The sequence below is a fragment of the Pleurodeles waltl genome, chromosome 5 (genome assembly GCF_031143425.1).
Source record: "Pleurodeles waltl isolate 20211129_DDA chromosome 5, aPleWal1.hap1.20221129, whole genome shotgun sequence".
In the NCBI taxonomy this organism is placed as follows: domain Eukaryota; kingdom Metazoa; phylum Chordata; class Amphibia; order Caudata; family Salamandridae; genus Pleurodeles; species Pleurodeles waltl.
Window position 1 is genome coordinate 1,415,266,613 of NC_090444.1, and position 18,426 is coordinate 1,415,285,038.

The 18,426-nt window shown below is 46.4% G+C and overlaps 1 protein-coding gene across 5 annotated transcripts in view; it reads right to left on the minus strand.

Moving 5' to 3' along the window:
- The window catches only part of DDX43 (DEAD-box helicase 43), a 576,458-nt gene that overhangs the window by 366,104 nt on the left and 191,928 nt on the right, over positions 1 to 18,426 (minus strand). For all 5 annotated transcript variants that reach the window (XM_069235691.1, XM_069235689.1, XM_069235688.1 and 2 more), the window contains exon 11: positions 1,348 to 1,435. In XM_069235691.1, coding sequence (XP_069091792.1) covers positions 1,348 to 1,435 — 88 coding nt within the window. The remainder of the gene's footprint in view (positions 1 to 1,347; positions 1,436 to 18,426) is intronic.

Consider the following 18,426-nt stretch of genomic DNA (forward strand, 5'->3'; position numbering starts at 1 on the left):
CTTTTACCTTTGCAGTGATTGAGATGGTTGTTTTGTTTAATATTTTCCTTAAAAATTCACTCTCATATTTTTATCCAATTTTTGTCACTTTGGTCTAGCTTTGATTTCTTGACAATAAAATGGCTATAAGCTGCTAAAATTCTTCACTTATTTCCTTGCAGAAGGTCTGTCTTTTTTGTACCATAGATACCAAAGGAAAACCCAAGATTTCTTTATGAAACAGTGTTTACCTAAGAAGACACTATCACAACGGTAGATAGAGTCCATGCATTGCTTTCCCCAAGATAATAAATGAAGGCCACAAAGACTGGGAAAAGAGCAACAGCTGGAAATATATATATTCACAGTGATGGTGGTTTGCTGCTTTTGTGGCATATCTGTGTATCTGATACTAGCACAAAAGCTTTAGACTGATAAATCAGCCATGGCAAGAATGTTTCAGTGTCAGCACTAGATCACAGAGATACCCACATGTTGAGACTAGGAAAAAGCCAGTGCACGGGAGGCACAATTCAGTGCACATGTTTATGTATTCTCTGGCTTGAGTAGGATTTTCTTAATCTGACCATGGTGTCAAAGACAACTGATTATGTGCAAGGATTGCTTCTGAAACAAGTTTATAAATAACTGAGAATATACGCTACTTTGGGTTGTGTTGAAATGGTTCAGGAAACCTTTTGTTGAGTACAATGCATTTTTTCTAACTGAAAAAGCGTTCTGAGAAATTCCATGCTTAAATTAATACAACAGGAAAGATTCAAATATAACATTCAATTAATTGATTATCCGTTAGAAGTAACACGCTGATGGAATTGATAATGTTACATTTAATAAAATAGAAGAATACTCAATAAGTAGACAACCAGTTTACTAATGATCAGGGGGACCAGTTGACAAATTCCCTTAGGAAGTACTACATAAATTGCTATAATCACAATCAACAATACCTACATGTGTATTAGTTAAAAACGGTAGAGTTTTAACTTTCAATAATAGCAAAATATAAATACATGCATTAGTTCTTATATTTATAAATTCTATTTGCTTAAAGGGGAATATTGTTTCTTCACAATACCCTCGCATAGCATCTGTAAGAAAAAAAGAGTAAATCACTGAAACCAAAGAGGGTGGCCTAAATAGGTTTATATTAGTTAAAAACGAGCCAACAATTAAAGGTAACAAGTTTATCTGAGGACCTAGAATGTCAGTACATTTCTGGAAATGAAAGACCAAAAAAGAAAATCACTGGTTCCGTTTATTATGTAAGTCTACAAATAATTATTTTATAATCATACCAGAACCACTGCTGCCTAAGTCAATAAAATGTTTACATAACTCTAAACGTACCGCTAAATCCAGGGTTCCAACATAGACCATCATTGGATTTTTCAAGTAAGATTTTGCAAGACGCCGAACACCATCTGGCCAAGTAGCACTACAGTACAAACAAATATTTTACAGTTTGAATGGAATTTAATCGTATTCTCTGTGATGTGGCTACTTAATAATTGAAAATCACAATAGGTTAATCTTTTTATAATGCAGTATGAATCGTATTTAATTGCAAAAAGAGGATGACCATTGTTTTAACCTTTGAAGGTTACGCACCCAAAAAATAAAAAGTGACTAATGCAAGTGAAGGCAATGGCTAAGTTCTTTAGTATAGTTACTAACATTTATTATGAATGCTTTACTCTATTCTTTACTGATATAGATTTCACAAATGAAACATCCACCTTAAGGTGGGGATGCAGCTGCTCGCAAGCATTTGTATTTCTATTCATGTGCATCTTAATGAGTAAGTTGTCTTTACTTCAAGGGAATTTATCAACATTTGTGCAAGCATGTGTTTGTATATCTGTCTTCTATATATTAATTTGTGGCCAGTGTCTTTAGTTTTCTTGATGGTCCTTATGCCTGAATATATAATAAGTTGCATACCTTCTGTAATGCTTTTTCTGGTGAATATGCTATGTAACTGCAGATTTCTTACCCTTACAATATCCCCAGGCACCAGACTGGATGTAGACATTTTCTAAGCAGTTGTCCCGTGCTAAGTGGGGCCATGCATCTCTATGCTGGTTTTGTTCCAAGCAGGAAGTGAAAGAGTTGAAGTGCATATTAGAGCCACCCTGCTTGCCACGAGCTTCTTGCTTGACCCCTTCTGTGCCTTCAGACATGTAGTACGTTCAAAAGATAGTACACCAGTGTGCAGATCACTAATTTAGGACCTTTGCAGATGGTAAAATGAGACCACCGCACAGAACATAGAGGTGGGATGGCAGAGTATCCACCAGAAAAAGCATTACCAGAGGTAAGTAACTTGTTTTTCTGATGAATATTTCCAACAGCAGATTTCTCATCTTTACAACAGATACTAAATTAGTACCTCCCAAAAGTGGATTGTCTGTGCTCAGATAAAATAGTCCAACAGGACCGAAAAGGAGAAATGCCTTTCCTATTGCACTTGGCTGTCAAGGCAGTAGTGCTTCATGACCGTATGCACCAATGCCCATGTCACAGCAAGACAGCTATCAATGGCAGGGACTATACCTGGCAATGGTGGCATTCTTGGCCCTAATGGAGTTGGCCCTCAGGACTTCTGGAGGCTGCTTTTTGGACAATGCGTAGTAAATCTTAATGGAGAGAGCTTTCCTTTCTTTGCCCCAGTGAGTCCTGCAAAAATCTGATCGTTCATCCAATAGTATTTGATGTGATTGCCGAAAAAGTTTGAAGCCAGTTTACGGTCCAGACTTTGAAATATCTCTTCTTTCAAGTGGTGAGCAAGGGCAAAGCATGCTGGAAGAGTGATAGATTGTCCAAGGTGAAAGGTAAACATGTCTTTCGGGAAGAAGGCCTTTCAGGTTCTCAGCATCAGTCTGGCTGGAAAAAAGAGGTAGTGTAGGGCAGTTATACTAATAGTGCCTGAAGTTTACTCAAGCACAAGCTGACTTCACCGCAGTATGGAAGACAGTCTTGAAAGAGATTGGGCAGGTGTGTATGAGTGTGGTCCCTCAAGGTGTTTATAGAAAGAGTTAGGTCTCCAGCCGACGGAACTCAAGAAGTAAGGAGGAGGCTGTGATGTGTTGAGGGAGGTCATGACGTGTCTTGGGTGAGATGCAGATGAAGGCAGTGTGTGCAAGTGAGACTGAGGCAGAGAGTTGGTGCCTGGTGAGTTTGTGAAAGTGTATGGGGCTGTTCAGGTATTCTGGTCCTGTCTTTCGTCGGGCTTGAATGTGTGCGAGAAGCTTGAATTGACTGTGCTTGTGAATGGGACGCCAGTGAAGTTTCCTAAGGTACTTTGAGATGTGCGTGCGGAGTGAATGGTCGAGCACGAGTCTTGCAGTCTTGCAGGGGTGTCCTGGATGGTCTGTGGTCTACGAAGGAAATGGAGAAGATTCTAAGGAACAGAATTTTGCCATAGTTCAGCCTGCGGGTGAGGAGTGCTTCCATGACGGCCCATCAGGTGATCTTTTGCAGTATCTAAAGGATGTGGAAGCAGGAGATGCTGTCACTCAAGCTCAACACATGGGAAGTGCAGATTGTGCAGGTTCCGGTGAAGAACCCTGCCCTGCTGCAACGAACGATCTTCCCACAGCAGCAGTAGTCTGATTGGAGGACAGATGCTCATGCCCAGATGTTTAGGTAACCACGCCCTCTTAGCTCATTCCAGACCCACTAGGATGGCTTGGGCCTGATCGTTCCTTATCTTTTTCAGCAGTTTGGGCATGAGGGGCAGACGCAGAAAGGCGTACAGTAGTCCTGCACACAACTGTAGCCGGGAATGCATTTCTTTGAGAGCTTTTGAGGAAACTCCAACATGTAAAAAAGTGTTGACTGTTTGCATACTCAACAGTGGCAAAAACACTTGCCAGGCTTATCCCCCACTGTTGGAAGATGCCAACTGCACCCTCAGGGTGCAATTGCCATTTGTGATACACCAGTTGCCACAAGCTGAACTCATCCATCCTAGCATTTAAAGATCTCAATCAGGTGGTTCATAATTAGGGAGATACCCTGGCACTCTAGTTAAATCCAGCAGTTCAAAGCCTCTTGGGACAGGGCTCAGGATCCCACTCGACCCTGCTTGAAAAGGTGACTGTGGGTGGGCCAATTCTGATCAAGAGCCATCACTGCAAATCTTGTACAGTCTCCTCCTAAACGTAGATACCAGATAGGTTCCCTTGTTGTTGGCCCATTAAGACTTTGATTTTCACTAAAGAGCCAGAATCTGCCACAAGATGCAGGAGACAAGCAGGCAAGGATGCCTCTGCACTGCCATCCCTGAAATCCAGGACCAAGGCTTAAATATCAGGATAAAAGCTTCAATGTCCTGGAATGGATATGATAGAAGGAAGGCCCTTAATAGCATTGTGTCCATGACACCTCCTGTAAAAAATAAAAACTCTGCAGAGGAGCCCGGTGCAACCTCAGCGGACTGATCGAGAACCCCAAAGCTGTCAAGAGCCTTGACATTCTCTGGAGGTTATTGCCATCTGACGGTGGCAAGTCCACCTTTAACAGCCAGTCATCGAGGTAGGGGAAAACTAGTACCATCAAACTGCAAAGATGGGAACCACCATCATCACTTTTGTGATCACCAGAGGAGTTATGGTGAGACCAAAGGGGAGGACATCAAAAGAAGTGCTCCGGGCCTGCCTTGAATCGCAGGTAGAGTCTCAGGCTCTGCAGGTCCGGTTTTTGAAAATATATGAACTGCAGGTCCAATGTTACCATCCAGTCGTCCATATGCAGGGCAGACAGTACCTAGGTCAGCATGAGTATTTTGTATCTGTCTTTCCACAGGAATCTATTCAGGGGCAAAGATCTAAAATAGGAAGGAGGCCTTCATTCTGCTTCAGCACAAGGAAATAGATGAACAATCATTCCCTAATTCTGAGTATGTAACCTTTTTGAAAAGGAGGGCTCACACCTCTTGCAGAAAGATGGAAAGGTGCTCCTCTGAGAGCCACTCTGAAGGTGACGGAAGGAAGCTGCAGTGGTTCATAAAGGAACAGAAGAGCATAGTCCTGCTGAATGATCGGGAGGATTCATTTGTCTACACAGCCTGTATGGAAATGCTCTGGAGTAGTCCACCGAAGATCGAAACTAGGGGGAATTGGCTGGTGGGTGTTGTGGGGCACAAAAAAAAAAAAAAAAAGAAAGAAAAAAATACCGTAACCTGTCCTTTCTTAAAATGCTCATAGGTAAAGTCAGCTTGCTTGCCAAATAGGCAGGATCCATAAAAAGAAATATCCTTAAAGGATGCCGCCATGTCACCTGAAAAGCCAGTGAACTGTTTAGAAGCATGGTGAAGGAGCAACACATTGGTGGCGACCAATCGCCCCAAAGAATCAGTAGTATTCAGGCCAGCACAAATTGTTTAGCCACATCGTCACCATTATGAATGGTCTGAGCCAGAGAGACCCTAAGTTCTTCCGGCACCATTGGCATGATCCCAGAGAGTGTGCGTAATGCTGTATTGACTACCCTCAAGGCTAGATTGGCCGAACAGAATATTTGTTTGATGCCTCAATTCTTTCTGATTCCCTGTCTAGTGTAATTGTGGGGAATTAATTTGGATTTGCCTTGCTAGTGGAAGCTTAGATCACCAAACTTTCAGGGATAGGGTGCTGCAGATAAAACTATTGTCGCCAGGTGCCCGTCTGTGGTTTCTGTCCAGCTATCTATTCACTGGTTGGCAAGAACATGGCTTAGACCAAGTGCCCATGGGAGTATTACAGAACAACAACAAAGAGGGAGAGTTAGTCGACTTTTCAACCTCATGTCTCTTCAGGAGGTAGTTGTCTGACTACCAGGCCTACACATAATAGAAACAGAAACAAAAACAGCATTTACAAGTCCTGTGCTTTTACATACTGTAAATGTCCATTAAGCAATCAGGGTAACTCACCACCTAATAGTGAGTTCACTTGTATAACAGGAACTACCAGGTATTCAACCTATGTATAATAAAACGCTATTAGAGTTTGTATCTGAGTTCATCACAACTCAGTGATCCTATATATGTTGATGGTTAATGAGCACAAGAAAAGAGTGTGCACCAACAGTATGCACACAAGGTGACTCAATCAAAGAGTGAAACACTGGGAACTCCAGTTATGAAGGCGTAGCCCATCACAACAATACACAGTGAAACTCCTCTCATGTGCAAAGTGTAAATACCATTATTCATAAAACTGGTGAGGGATCAAATATAAAATCACTATACCCTCAGGCATTAGTTATCCAATAGCGCAACAACCACTGAAAAATCACCCGGGTGCCTACTGAATAAATCACGCCTAGTATCAGAAACTGTGTGAGTTGAGAAGAAGGTAAAGCTTCATGATCTAAGAGTGAAAATCATTCTCTTTTCGAAACAACTGTCATTTAGGTGAAACACGTAGTCCTTTTCTCGGGTAGTGTAGGATTTATACACACACATTTATTGGAGAATCTCAGATCATTATTTCCGATTTTTGTTCCCAGGTTGTTTTTAATCTTGGCATAGGTTGTATAGCTTATAGTAAAGGGGCAACAACCGTACCTATAGCCAATTCTAATCCACTTTTTCCAATCCTTCACACTCTTCCACTCAAGCAGAATCTACATGTTTGATATTGGCTGGCACCTACTGAATAGATCTCTGGCAAAGAGCCCTCTCAAGGGGCCCATCAGACGTGGCAGCACCGGGCCAACAAGGAACAACACGCAATGATGAAGCATACTGCCTAATGGTGGGTGAGGGCACTTGCTCCTAAAAAGCAAAAGTAAACCGCCATATTTTCTTCGACTAAGTATTGAGGCATACTATTTACAGAACAGTGTACCTGGCTAGACATTATCTCTGTTGTGTAGGCCTGGTAGTCAGAAGACTACGTCCTGAAGAGACCCTAAAAACATGGAATCGAAATGCTGACAAACCCTCCCACTTGGCAGTTACATGTAAATTAATTTTAAGAGATTTCACACTGACATATGCAAGCCCTATTACGGATTTTGTCAATGCATACAATCATTGCAAACTGTACGGTGTGTTATCTATATTCTTTGGCAATATATTCACCACTAGAGCTCAGAGTCGTCTGCATTATGAGCCCTTATTTTGTTGATTGTTCCACTTGATTGGAGTCAAAATATTACAAGAATCAAACTATCAGTCATGTTTTTTGTCACCTTTGTAATTTATTTTGGTTCAATGAATAAGTCTGAGTAACGCTGGGTTCCTTGTAAGAAGGTACCACTTTTGAAGGACTCCCACAAGACATATATTAATACATACCTTCCCTAGTCCATGTGGGTAGATAGGGTTGTCCTTGTTATTTAAACATTGACCATGGGACCGGCATCAATGAAAGAGAAATGGCAGCAGGCCAGGAAGCCGGAATGGAAGTTGGCACCAGAGGCAGTGCGTAACCAGAGAAGGGTTCTACCGGTTTAGAGAGAGCCAAGGATGAATCAGCCGGCAATAACCAGACTGAAGTCCTTTGCAGATCCTTGGGGCCCAAAGGCACACCAGAGGGAGCCAGGAGACTGCCAAATATGCAAAGGCTGGCCTCCTTGAAGCTTTGAGCTGCTGTGGCGTTGCCGATGGACCAGGGAATTCAGGAACATCGTGACCAACTGTGGAATCTGCTACTCAATCGGTGATCAAGAGCACAATCAATTGGCACCTTCTAACTTCTTTTTAGAAACAGATTGGCAGGATAATGTCTAATCCTGCTTGGGTTTCTTATGTTTTCTCTTTGATTTGGACTTTGACTTACTGGGTGACTGATTGCAAAGAAGATTTGTCACGGGACAGACCTCGAGAGCAGGATGGGTTGCACGCCCTCGACTTGGTGCAGGAGTGGGACTTAGGCAAGTCCTGTTACTTTTTACAACAATGTACAACTTTGTTGCACAATCCATTATCACTTATGGGTATACAAGGGCACCCTTGTCGTATGACTTGGAGTCGTGCCCTGTACCCAAACATAAAAGATACACCTTGTGGAAGTCCATCACCGACATATGTTTCTGACACTCACAGTGTGGTTTGGACCCTGTAGTCTTAAGTGGAGACATTGTTCCTTTGCACACTAGAATTCAATCTCTGCAAAAATTGTTGAAAACCTACAAAAAAGAGTGAGTGTAGTTCTGTAACCACACCTGTGGGCAAAGAAAGAAAGGAACTTGCGTCAGCGTGCAGGAGAGGTGCTTACATGAAGCTCTGCTCTGTTATTTATGGGCTGGAATGAAGCCAAAGAGGAGATTTGCAGTGCTACCCAGCGGCGCGCAGTAGTACTACTGAGAAAATTTACAGATCTAATCTGGCACCTGGTAATACTCTAAAATCTAAAGAATGAGCTATCAGAACAATCCATCAGAAGATTTATCCTTCGGGGAGGGGAGTAAACTAAAACTGCCAGCAATTTTGTCAGTCGATCACATTTCCAGATCCAGAATCCATATTCTGAAAAAAAGAGCTAGCACCACGGACCCTGATATCCTTCTACTGGTTCATTCAGCCACATTCTCAACCTACCTCATTCATTGGATTCAAAAACGTTCAATTAAGACTGTTAATAGCAGCTCATCCATGCCCCCAAAAACATAACAAGAAATCTGTACGTCTAATAAAAACACTGGTTTGGGGGGGTCTAACATCTACCAGCTATGCAGCCACTGGGCTAGGTTTGCGCTGCATGAATATCACATATACACACACATACATCCCAGCATGAAAATAAACTACAGCACACCTTACCAGACCACAAAGTGTATAGGGAAATGTTGGGGTGGTAGCATGCTGAATCCATAACTAATCTTCAAAAGCTAAAACCAAAATCACACTATTTTCTACAGCGGAGGAGCATGGGGATGTGAGACTGCTTATGGATGATAGCTTAAGTTTCCTCCCAAACAGGGGTGCTAACAGGGGTTCTTTCAAAAAAGCAGGAGGCGTGGAGAAAAAAAAAACGAACATCTGCAGAGCAAGGTCAAGACCCCCAAAATGCACAAACCCTGTAATGTACAGTAACATGGCTTTTGCTTTGCAGCCTCCTAAGCTATTTACCAATGACCAGGATGGGGGATGAGAAAGAAAGACGGTTCAATAATCAACATAATTCTTGCTATCTTTGACACAACAAGCTCCAGGGGTAAATAACTATTACCCTGTATCATGATATACTTAGAATTAACCCAGGCCCTTTGAGTCTTGATATATTCTGCTTGGCATGGACCACACTTCAAAAAAAAAAATAAGGGAACTGGAGCAACACTAAGTCAATCTAGTGCTTCAATCAAGAAAACTGATCAAAAGGATTTCTGGGTGAGAAGTCTGTTAATTCTGACCATGGAAATGGGAGAGGGCAACATTTTGATAAAGTTAAAGGGCTATTGTAGTTGCTCATTTCTTAGGGATGGCACGCTTTTGCGAACCAGATTACTGGTTGAGGGGGTGGAACCCTACTCAAGTAGCAATCCTGCAATGATGAAGTCACAAGCAAACCCCAAATGAACCTATGCTTAACCCTCTGATAGCTTGCACAAAAGCAGTCAGGCTTAACTTAGAGGCAATGTGTAAAGCATCAATGCAGCACTACAAACAGTAAGTTAAAACCCAATACTAATTTAGAATAGAGGAAAGTTTAATAAATTATTTAAGACTAAAACAACAATTCAGTCAGTCCAGTTAGAGATATGCAGTTTTCAACATTTAAGTGAAAACTGCCTAAAAAGCACAAAGCCCTAATTGTGGTTATCTGGTTTCACCGGAACGGCCCAAAGTACCAGTTCAATTCAGGCCAACTGTGATGGAACATGGGCCTGATACAGGGACTAAGATAGGCCCGCTAAACAAAGCAATTTAAATCCGGGTTGCGGAGCACTGCAAGATCCCACATGAAGAATGAGCCGTGCAGCAGCAGTTCCAATGGGTTGCAGTCTGCGATGCGAGGTCCTCTGTCATATATACATTGTGCAGTAGTGCTTCCAGGGAGCTGCATGTCTGCGATGAGGTCCTGCGTCGAGGATGCACTGCACAGCAGGGATACCAAAGAGTTACAGGGCCTACAATGCACAGTCCTGCATCAAGGAGGCATCAGGCAATAGCAGTTCCAAAGAGCTGTGGGTCCTGTGTCTGGGATGCACTGCACAATGGTTGTTCCAATGTGAAGCTGCAAGTGAGGCGTCACGCCGAGTTGGTTCTGCTTGGACCACAGCTGGGCTGGCCTAGCACCTTCAGGCCCAGTGCAAAGGGTCCATGACTGGTATGGCACCACTTGGGTGGCAAGACTTACACCAGTCAGAGTCCAGGTGCTGAGTTCAAGGTGGTCAGAGCCTTTTCTGTCCCAGAGGCTCTGAGAAGGTGGCCAGCCAACTAGCTCTTGGAGTCACTCTAGCAGTCCTGGGTTGAAGATGCCAGGCCAGTCTTTTTTACTTAGTCAGCACAGCAGCCGAGTAGCAGTCCCTCTTGCAGCAAAGTAGCACAACAATCATTGTGTCTTCCACAGATCCAGATGTGTACTGTAAAGTTGGGTCCAACGGTCCAATATTTTTACCTGGAGACAGCTTTGAAGTAAGAGAAGGTTCTGTAGGTTTCCACCCCCAGGTGTCTCGTACTTCCTGCCTCCATGTTTTGCTCCCAGCTTGTCTGGGAACACAAAAGACTAGTGTCAAACTCTCAGGGAGTGTACTCAGGTAGAGTCTTAGTGATTTGCAAGTATAGTAGGTGACAGTTCCAGCCCCTCATCAAGTCAGAGATGGCCCATCTTGCAACACCTATTTATTTTTCTCGCTGCCTGGGAGCAATACATAAACACCAACTGCCAGCTTCACCTAATCATGTGACCCAGGATACAGGAAGTAGGCCCCAAATAGTTAGGACAAGAAAATGCCAGCTTTCTAAAAGTGGTATTTTCAGAATTGTGACTTAAAATCGAACTTTACCATCCAGTTGGGTATGATCCAATGTTATCATGTTTAAAGGGAGAGAGCATATGCATTTTAGCACTCGTTAGCAGTGGTAAAGTGCGCAGAGTCTTAAAACCAGCAAAAACAGTACCTAAAAAGTGGAGGGAGGCAGGCAAAAAGTTAGGGGTGACCACCCTAAGGCTGTCAGGTCTAACGTGTCCCCCCCCAACCAGCTGAAAGTGGGGAGAGCTACCCAAGCTCCTGTGAGCTCTCATCGCTAAGGTGGTAGTATCTGGAGAGACCATCAGCGTTGGCGTGGTCAATCCCCGGGCGATGCTCCACCGTAAAGTCCATCCCCTATAGGGAAATGGACTGCCTCAAGAGTTTAGGATTCTCACCCCTCATCCTCATCTGCATGAGCCATCTGAGGGGCCTGTGGTCTGTCTGAACCCGGAAGAGAGTCCCAAACAGGTATGGTCTCAGCTTGTTCCCGTGGTAATAGTCTTCTGCTAATTAAGACTACTGATTGGTCTAGGCTCTCCTCATTTAGCTGTGCTAGAACAGCCCCTATGCCATGCTCTGAAGCGTCTGTCTGCATAATAAATTCCTGGTAGTAGTCAGGGGCCTTCAGCACAGGGGCTGTGCACATGGCTTCCTTCAGAGAATCAAAGGCTTTCTGACAAGTCTCTGTCCAATTCACCAACCTAGGTTGCTTTTTGGAAGTAAGTTCTGTCAAGGGTGTCACAATGAATCCATAGCCCTTGACAAACCTATGGTAGAATCCAGTAAGGCCTAAGAAGGCTCTCACTTCTGTCTGTGTTTTAGGGGGTTGCCAGGCCTTGATAGTTTCAATCTTGGCCTGGAGTGGCTGCACCTTGCCACCACCTACTAGGTGTCCCAAGTACACCACAGAACCCTGCCCAATTTGGCACTTCCTAGCCTTGATGGTCAGGCCTGCCTGTTGCAGAGCCTGAAGCACCTCCTTGAGGTGGAGCAGGTGTTCCTCCCAGCTGGAACTATAGACGGCTATGTCGTCTAGGTAGGCTGCGCAGAAGGCATCCTTGCCAGCTCAGACCCCGTTGACCAACCGTTGGAAGGTAGCCAGCTCAGACCCCGTTGACCAACTGTTGGAAGGTAGTGGGGGCATTTTCAAACCCAAAAGGCATCACCTGGAACTGGTAATGGCCCTCAGTTGTGGAAAATGCAGATCTCTCTTTAGCCCCCTCAGTCAAGGCGATCTGCCAGTACCCTGACGCGAGATCAAAGGTACTGAGGAATTTGGCAGCACCTAGTCTGTCTACGAGCTCATCAGCTCGGGGATGGGGTGAGCGCTAGTCCGCGTGACTGGGTTGAGACCCCGGTAGTCCACCCAGAACTGGAGTTTTGGCTTGGCACCAGGTGCCACAGCCTTGGGTACCGCCACCACAGGGCTGGCCCAGGAACTGCTGGACTTCTCAATAACCCCCTAGGGCCAATATCTTAGCAACTTTCTCCTTGATGCTGGCCTTCACCTTATCTGACAACCTGTAAATGTTGTTCTTTACAGGGGTACTATCTCCTGTGTCAATATCGTGGACACACAGGTGGGTGAGTCCAGAAGTAAGGGAAAACAGGGGAGAGAACTGCTCCAACAACTCATAGCAGTCTCCTCTCTGATTTAGAGTCAGGGAGTCAGAGAGATTGACACCCTCCACTAACCCATCACCTTCTTTGGCAGAAAGGAGGTCGGGGAGAGGTTCACTCTCCTCTTCCATGCCCTCATCTGTCACAAGGAGCATACTTACCTCAGACCTCCCAAAATGAGGCTTGAGTTGGTTGTGGTGGAGAACCCTTAGGGGGTGTCTAGGGGTCTTGATGTCCACTAGGTAAGTGGTCTCCCCCTTCCACTCCTTGATTTCAAATGGGCCAGTCCAGAGGTCCTGGAGACCTCTAGGCTCTATTGGCTCCATTACCCAAACCTTGTCTCCAGGTGAGAACTCGACCAGAGTGGCCTTCAGGTCATACCACTCCATCACCTCTTGACTGGCCTGAAGGTTACTTTTGGCCTGCTTCCAGAAGCGCTGGGTTTGGCTGCAGAGGGCCAGCATGTACCTGACCATATCTTGGGTGCCTTCTCCCAGCCCTCTTTCAATATGCTTAGCGGTCCCAGACAGGGTAACCATAGAGAAGCTCAAAGGGGCTCAACCCCACCCCTTTCAGGGGCACCTCCCTATAAGCAAAGAGCAGGCACGGCAAGAGGACGTCCCACTTATGCCTCATGGCCTCAGGTAGGCCAGTGATCATGCCTTTGATGGTCTTGTTGAATCTCTCAACAAGCCCATTGGATTGAGGATAAGGGGTGGTAAACCGGTAGGTCACCCCACACTCATCCCTCATGGACTTCATGTACGCAGACATGAAGTGTGTGCCTCGGTCAGGCCCAAATTCCTTAGAAAATCCCACATGGGTAAATATTCCCATCAAGGCTCTGGCCACCATGGGTGCAGTCACTGTTCTCAGAGGGAACCACCAAAACCAGGATAAACCTGTTGCCCAAGGCAGTTTTGGGGTCCAAGGGACCAATGCCGTTGATGCCAACCCTTTCAGGGGCTTTGGTGGGGGGCAACTACGGGGAGTGGGACCAGGGAGGCCTTATGCCTTTTCCCTGTATTCCCACTTGCCTGGCAGGTGGGGCAGACCCTGCAGAAATTATCTGAGGCTACCCACATTCTAGGCCAATGGAAGTGGGTGACAAGCCTGGCAAAGGTCTTGACTTGGCCCAAATGTCCTGCCAGGGGGATTTCGTGAGCCAGACCTAGTAGGAAGGCCCGGTAACACTGGGGGACCAACAGCACACGTGCTGCCCCAATGTCAGAGCCTTAGGTTCACTGTAAAGGAGATCATTCTCCCAGTAGATATGGTGATCGCCAGAGGCTTCACCAGCTGCTTGGGCTGCAGCATGTTGCCTCAGACCCTCAAGGGTGGGGAATTCCTTCTTCGCCTTGCGGAACTCTGCCCTGGTTGGCCCACCCTCTACTTGACAGCCAGCAAGTTCAGGCAGGTTGCCCAGGTCAGCAATATCCTCTCTGGTTGGCTCAGGGGCCTCCTCCTCAGCGACCCCGTCCACCACCGTGGGGAAATCTGAGGTGGGTTTCCCGTGCCTCCTGCCCTTACTCTCTGCAGCTGTCTGGGCCATTGTTCCAGGCTCCAGACGCCCTTGACTCCCTTCCCAGGCAGCCATGGACCTTGTGGTCATGCATACCCACTCAGGAAAATCTAACATCTCCAGGTGGGATCTGAGCTCTACCTCCTTCCAGGCAGTATGCTTAAGATCATTGTCTGTTAGGCAATCTACAGGCATGGCAGGACTCTCAGCTACTTTCAGAGTACCAGAGACCCTCCCCCACTCAAAGGGAACCAGAGCCCCTGGTAGGTGACTCACGATTGTCAGCGACTATGACCTGGTGGAATGTATTAGGGGCTATCTGCTTTGCTGACACCAGATGACTCTCGACAGTAGTGATACTGGCTCCTGTCTCACGCAGAGCTTCCACTCTTTGCCCATCAATGATGACCCAAAGCCTATACTTGGAAGTATTGGCAGGCATGTGGGCTTTTGGCATCATCTCCTTATCTCCCAGGGATACTAAGGACACCTCTTTCTGCCCCCCCCAAAGCTAACTGGGACTGCTCCCCCCCCCCGAGCGCTACACTAGCCAACCCAGGTGTCTGCTCTCCAGTGGTGGGCTGTGCTCTCTTGGAACACTGGGAGTCACCCTTAGAGTGTCCAACATGGTAGCACTAACCACTTGGGGATGTAATTCCCTATCAAAGTACACTGGTTTCTTCCCAAACTTAGAAGATGATCGGTTACCACCCCCCACAGAAATTATTTTGGGGGCCCTTTGAGAGTTCCTTATCTTTAGGTTCCTCAGAGGTCCCATGAGCCCTTAGTGCAACTTCATAGGCAGCCAACCACTTATCAATGTCATCTCCCACCACATAACTTGGCACCACATTCTTGGGTATACAAACCTTTTTCTCCCCAACAGGTCCTGAATGTATGTGCCACCATCACTGCTGGACTCCGACTGTCTTGCTTTGATCTCCAGCTCCTTGAGACTCAGTTCATGAGCCAATAAAAGGTTCTTCTCAGCCATGGCTCTCTCAGCTGCTTTTGCTTCTCTCTCTACCCTCCTTTCCTCCTGTTGAGCTTCCATTTTTAACCTTGTCATTTGCATTTGACATTCTCTATACTTTCCTCTGGGGTCAGGCCCTGATCAGAGACACTGCTCCCCGGTTTGGCAGGGGGCACAAATGCAGTGGTAACATCATCCACTGACGGCACAAGGGGGCCATCCTCTGGATCATCCTCCTCAGCATCCTCCTGAATGGGCTTCTGCCCAGGCCCTCAGCGCCATTTGAAATTCCTCCTTTCTGGGGGCACCTAGGGTGGGTACTCCCATATCCCTGCAGAACCCTTTCAGCTGTCTGACAGTATATGTCTCCAACAGGGCTAGGTCAAAATCTTCATTTCCAGCTTGAGACCCAGCCAGAGACATTTTGAGTGAGGATATTAGTTAGAAAATTGTCAGAAAAAACGAATGTGTGAGTCCTAACCACTCTGCACCCGACACCCAGGGCCCATGTCCCGGTGGCCCAACCAACTAGAGAGGATCCCCGGGTGGTTCTGAGCAAGTGCCCACCCTGGGTTGACCTCTCCTCCATGATGACGCCTGCAGAGGGAATCCCAATGACTGCAAAAGCTCTGGAAGAAGATATCCGACACCTAAAGACACACTGCACCCGCAGCCCCCAGGCCTTGGAAAACCTGACCTCCCGTGCAGCTATATTCAGCAAGCGGTCCTACTCCCTGGGCAGCCTGTGGTTCGCCCGAGTCGACCGCCTGGACCTCGTCTGCAGCATCTGAGTGACCCCCGGGGTCCCCTCACAGAGAATAACTGGAGACTCGATGCTTTGTTTGCACCCAGCCACCCCAGTGCTGCTGTGGTTGTATGTTTGGTGCCAACGTGTTCCCCCTCCGCCCCCAGTGCTCCTCTAAACCCTCCAGGCCTGCCCTCTGAAGACACGGTTACTTACCTGCCTGCAGATCTGAAACCGAATGCTCCCAGTCACCACAGGAGGCCATGTTAAATTAGCCTCAACTTTACCTCTGCATCTGGACACCCAGTGTTGCTGTTGGTTGGTGTTTGATAACTTCTACCCCGACCTGTGGGCTTTCTAAAACCCGGAGACTGGAACTGTAAGTTTTGTACTTACTTGCAAATCGATCTAACTTTTCTTCCCCACAGGGACTGTTTCTGAAAATTACACTGACAGCTTTTAAAACAGATAATTGCTGATATTTCAACAACTGTACAACCTATCGATTTCAAACAAAGTACTATTGATACATGTGTGAAATAAGAATCTATTGAAGTATTTACCTGCAACTTGAATCTTGTGGTTCTAAAGATAAATTAAGAAAATATATTTTTGCTATATAAAAACCATTGGTCTGGAGTTAAGTCACTGAGTGTGTGAGCTTCTTCCATTGTCTGTGTGTGTACAACACATGCTTTGCACTACCCTCTGATAAGCCTAACTGCGCGACCACACTACCACAAAAGAGAGCATTAGTATTATCTACTTGAGCCTCTGTTAAGTCTCTGGGGAACCCCTAGACTCTGTGCACACTATCTCATTTTGATATAGTATACAAGGAGCCAGCTTCCTACACTCCCTCCCCCCACCCCCTTCCCAAATGAGATTAGGCGGCTCTCCGCCAGACTAACACTTAGATGAGGTACCAGAAAAGAAGGTGGGAGGGTAGGCAACAAGTCTGATTAGGAGGCAATTGACAAACAAAAGGGGGTCAGCCACCACTCAGGAAGTTCACCCACAGCATGTGGAGCAGAAGCGGCTCAGGGCAATAGTTTGTTCAGTTAAAGGATTCCGTGATGTGCCTTCTGCCACCAGTCCAGTTCTGCGAAGCACCGGGTGGGGGACTGGCAGGTGGTTTGCAGAAAGGGTCACGCAGTCTCTTGACCTGCTTCCAATCGCTCTCAGAACCGTTCCTTCAGCCCAGTCAGTCACTCTCACCACCCAGCCCAGGCAATACTACCTGCCACATGATGTCGTTGGGGCTGAATGTGGAGAGAGCAGGTAGTTCGCCACACAGAGGGACCAAAAGGAATGCTCGATCCAGGGAAGGAACATAGCAAGGGGAGCTTCTTGGAAGGCAGAGGTGCCCTGTCAGGTGCACGTTGATCAGAGTTGCACCCCGGCAATCAGGGCACAACATCTGTTGCGCAGTGATCAGAGTTGCACCAGAGAATTACGGCTTCACACACGAGTTGCAAATACCGAGCCTCTCTGAAAATGAGGCACAATGTCTGGTGCGCGTTGATACAAGTCGCACCAGACAGTTCCAATCACAGACAATCAAAGAGATGCAAATTCAGTACTTCCCCGGAAATTAGGCACAGCACCCGGTGCGCAATGATACAGACAGTTCCTGGCGCACACACAGGGACAGGCTCAGTAGTGTTGCACAAGATGGAATGAGGCACTACTACGGTTATGCCCCCACCTCCGAGGGCCACAACCTGTGATGCGGACACCACATGCAATGAGCATACAGTCAGCATGACGCACAAGAGAGATGTGGTATGATCGAGGAAGCGGGCCACACAAGGTCCTCCAACGGGTGAATCTGCTCATCACCAACAAGGTGCTTATGTGTGCTGAGGCCCCCACGATGCAGGGTTCACATTGCTTAGATGTGGACAATGCTTTTGGGGCTCCGCTCCAGGCAATCCGGTCTCCAGGCACAATTTTTACTTTTGCGTTCATTCTGCATTGTCAGTTGGAATCCAGCAGATGATGTGGGCAATTATGAGGGCACTGCTGTCCAGGTGTCACAAGCAGATGGTGTGGGTCCCTCACGGGAGGAAGGTCTGATGTCCCCGAGACCTCCACAAGAGAACATGGGGAAAGCCAACAAGGCCTTGGAGAGCACACTTCAGGGTGCCACACAGAAGCAGGCAGTCTGCCCCTTGTGCACAACAGATTCCTCTTTAGTGGGGCCATGATCTGGCCCTGAGAGGCCAAGTGTAAAAACCTCTCCCTCTAATCTATCCAGCCAGGCCCTCAAATGGCAGAGGTCTGTTGTTGCAGTTGCGTGCCCCTTGTTGATTACTGACAATGGGGAATGCACAGATGTTCCCATTCCCCCCCACCCACCCCACAACCTCAGGTGTCAACCGTAGCCAGGCAGAAAGGCACACAATGAACTTTAGAACTGAGAAATGCCCACTTTCCAAAAGTGGCATTCCTCAGCTATTAATGACAAAACCACCCTTACCATAGAAAGGGGTTTATCACGGCGAATCCAATGACAGGAAACATCATGAGGCTGCTTCACTGTAATCCACAATAGCACTTGGGAGTGATTTTAATCATTCCCCCAAGTTAGCCTATGGGGAGAGCAATCCTCAGTGGTAGTGAAAACACATATGGGTATTCGTCACTACTTTTAGAAAA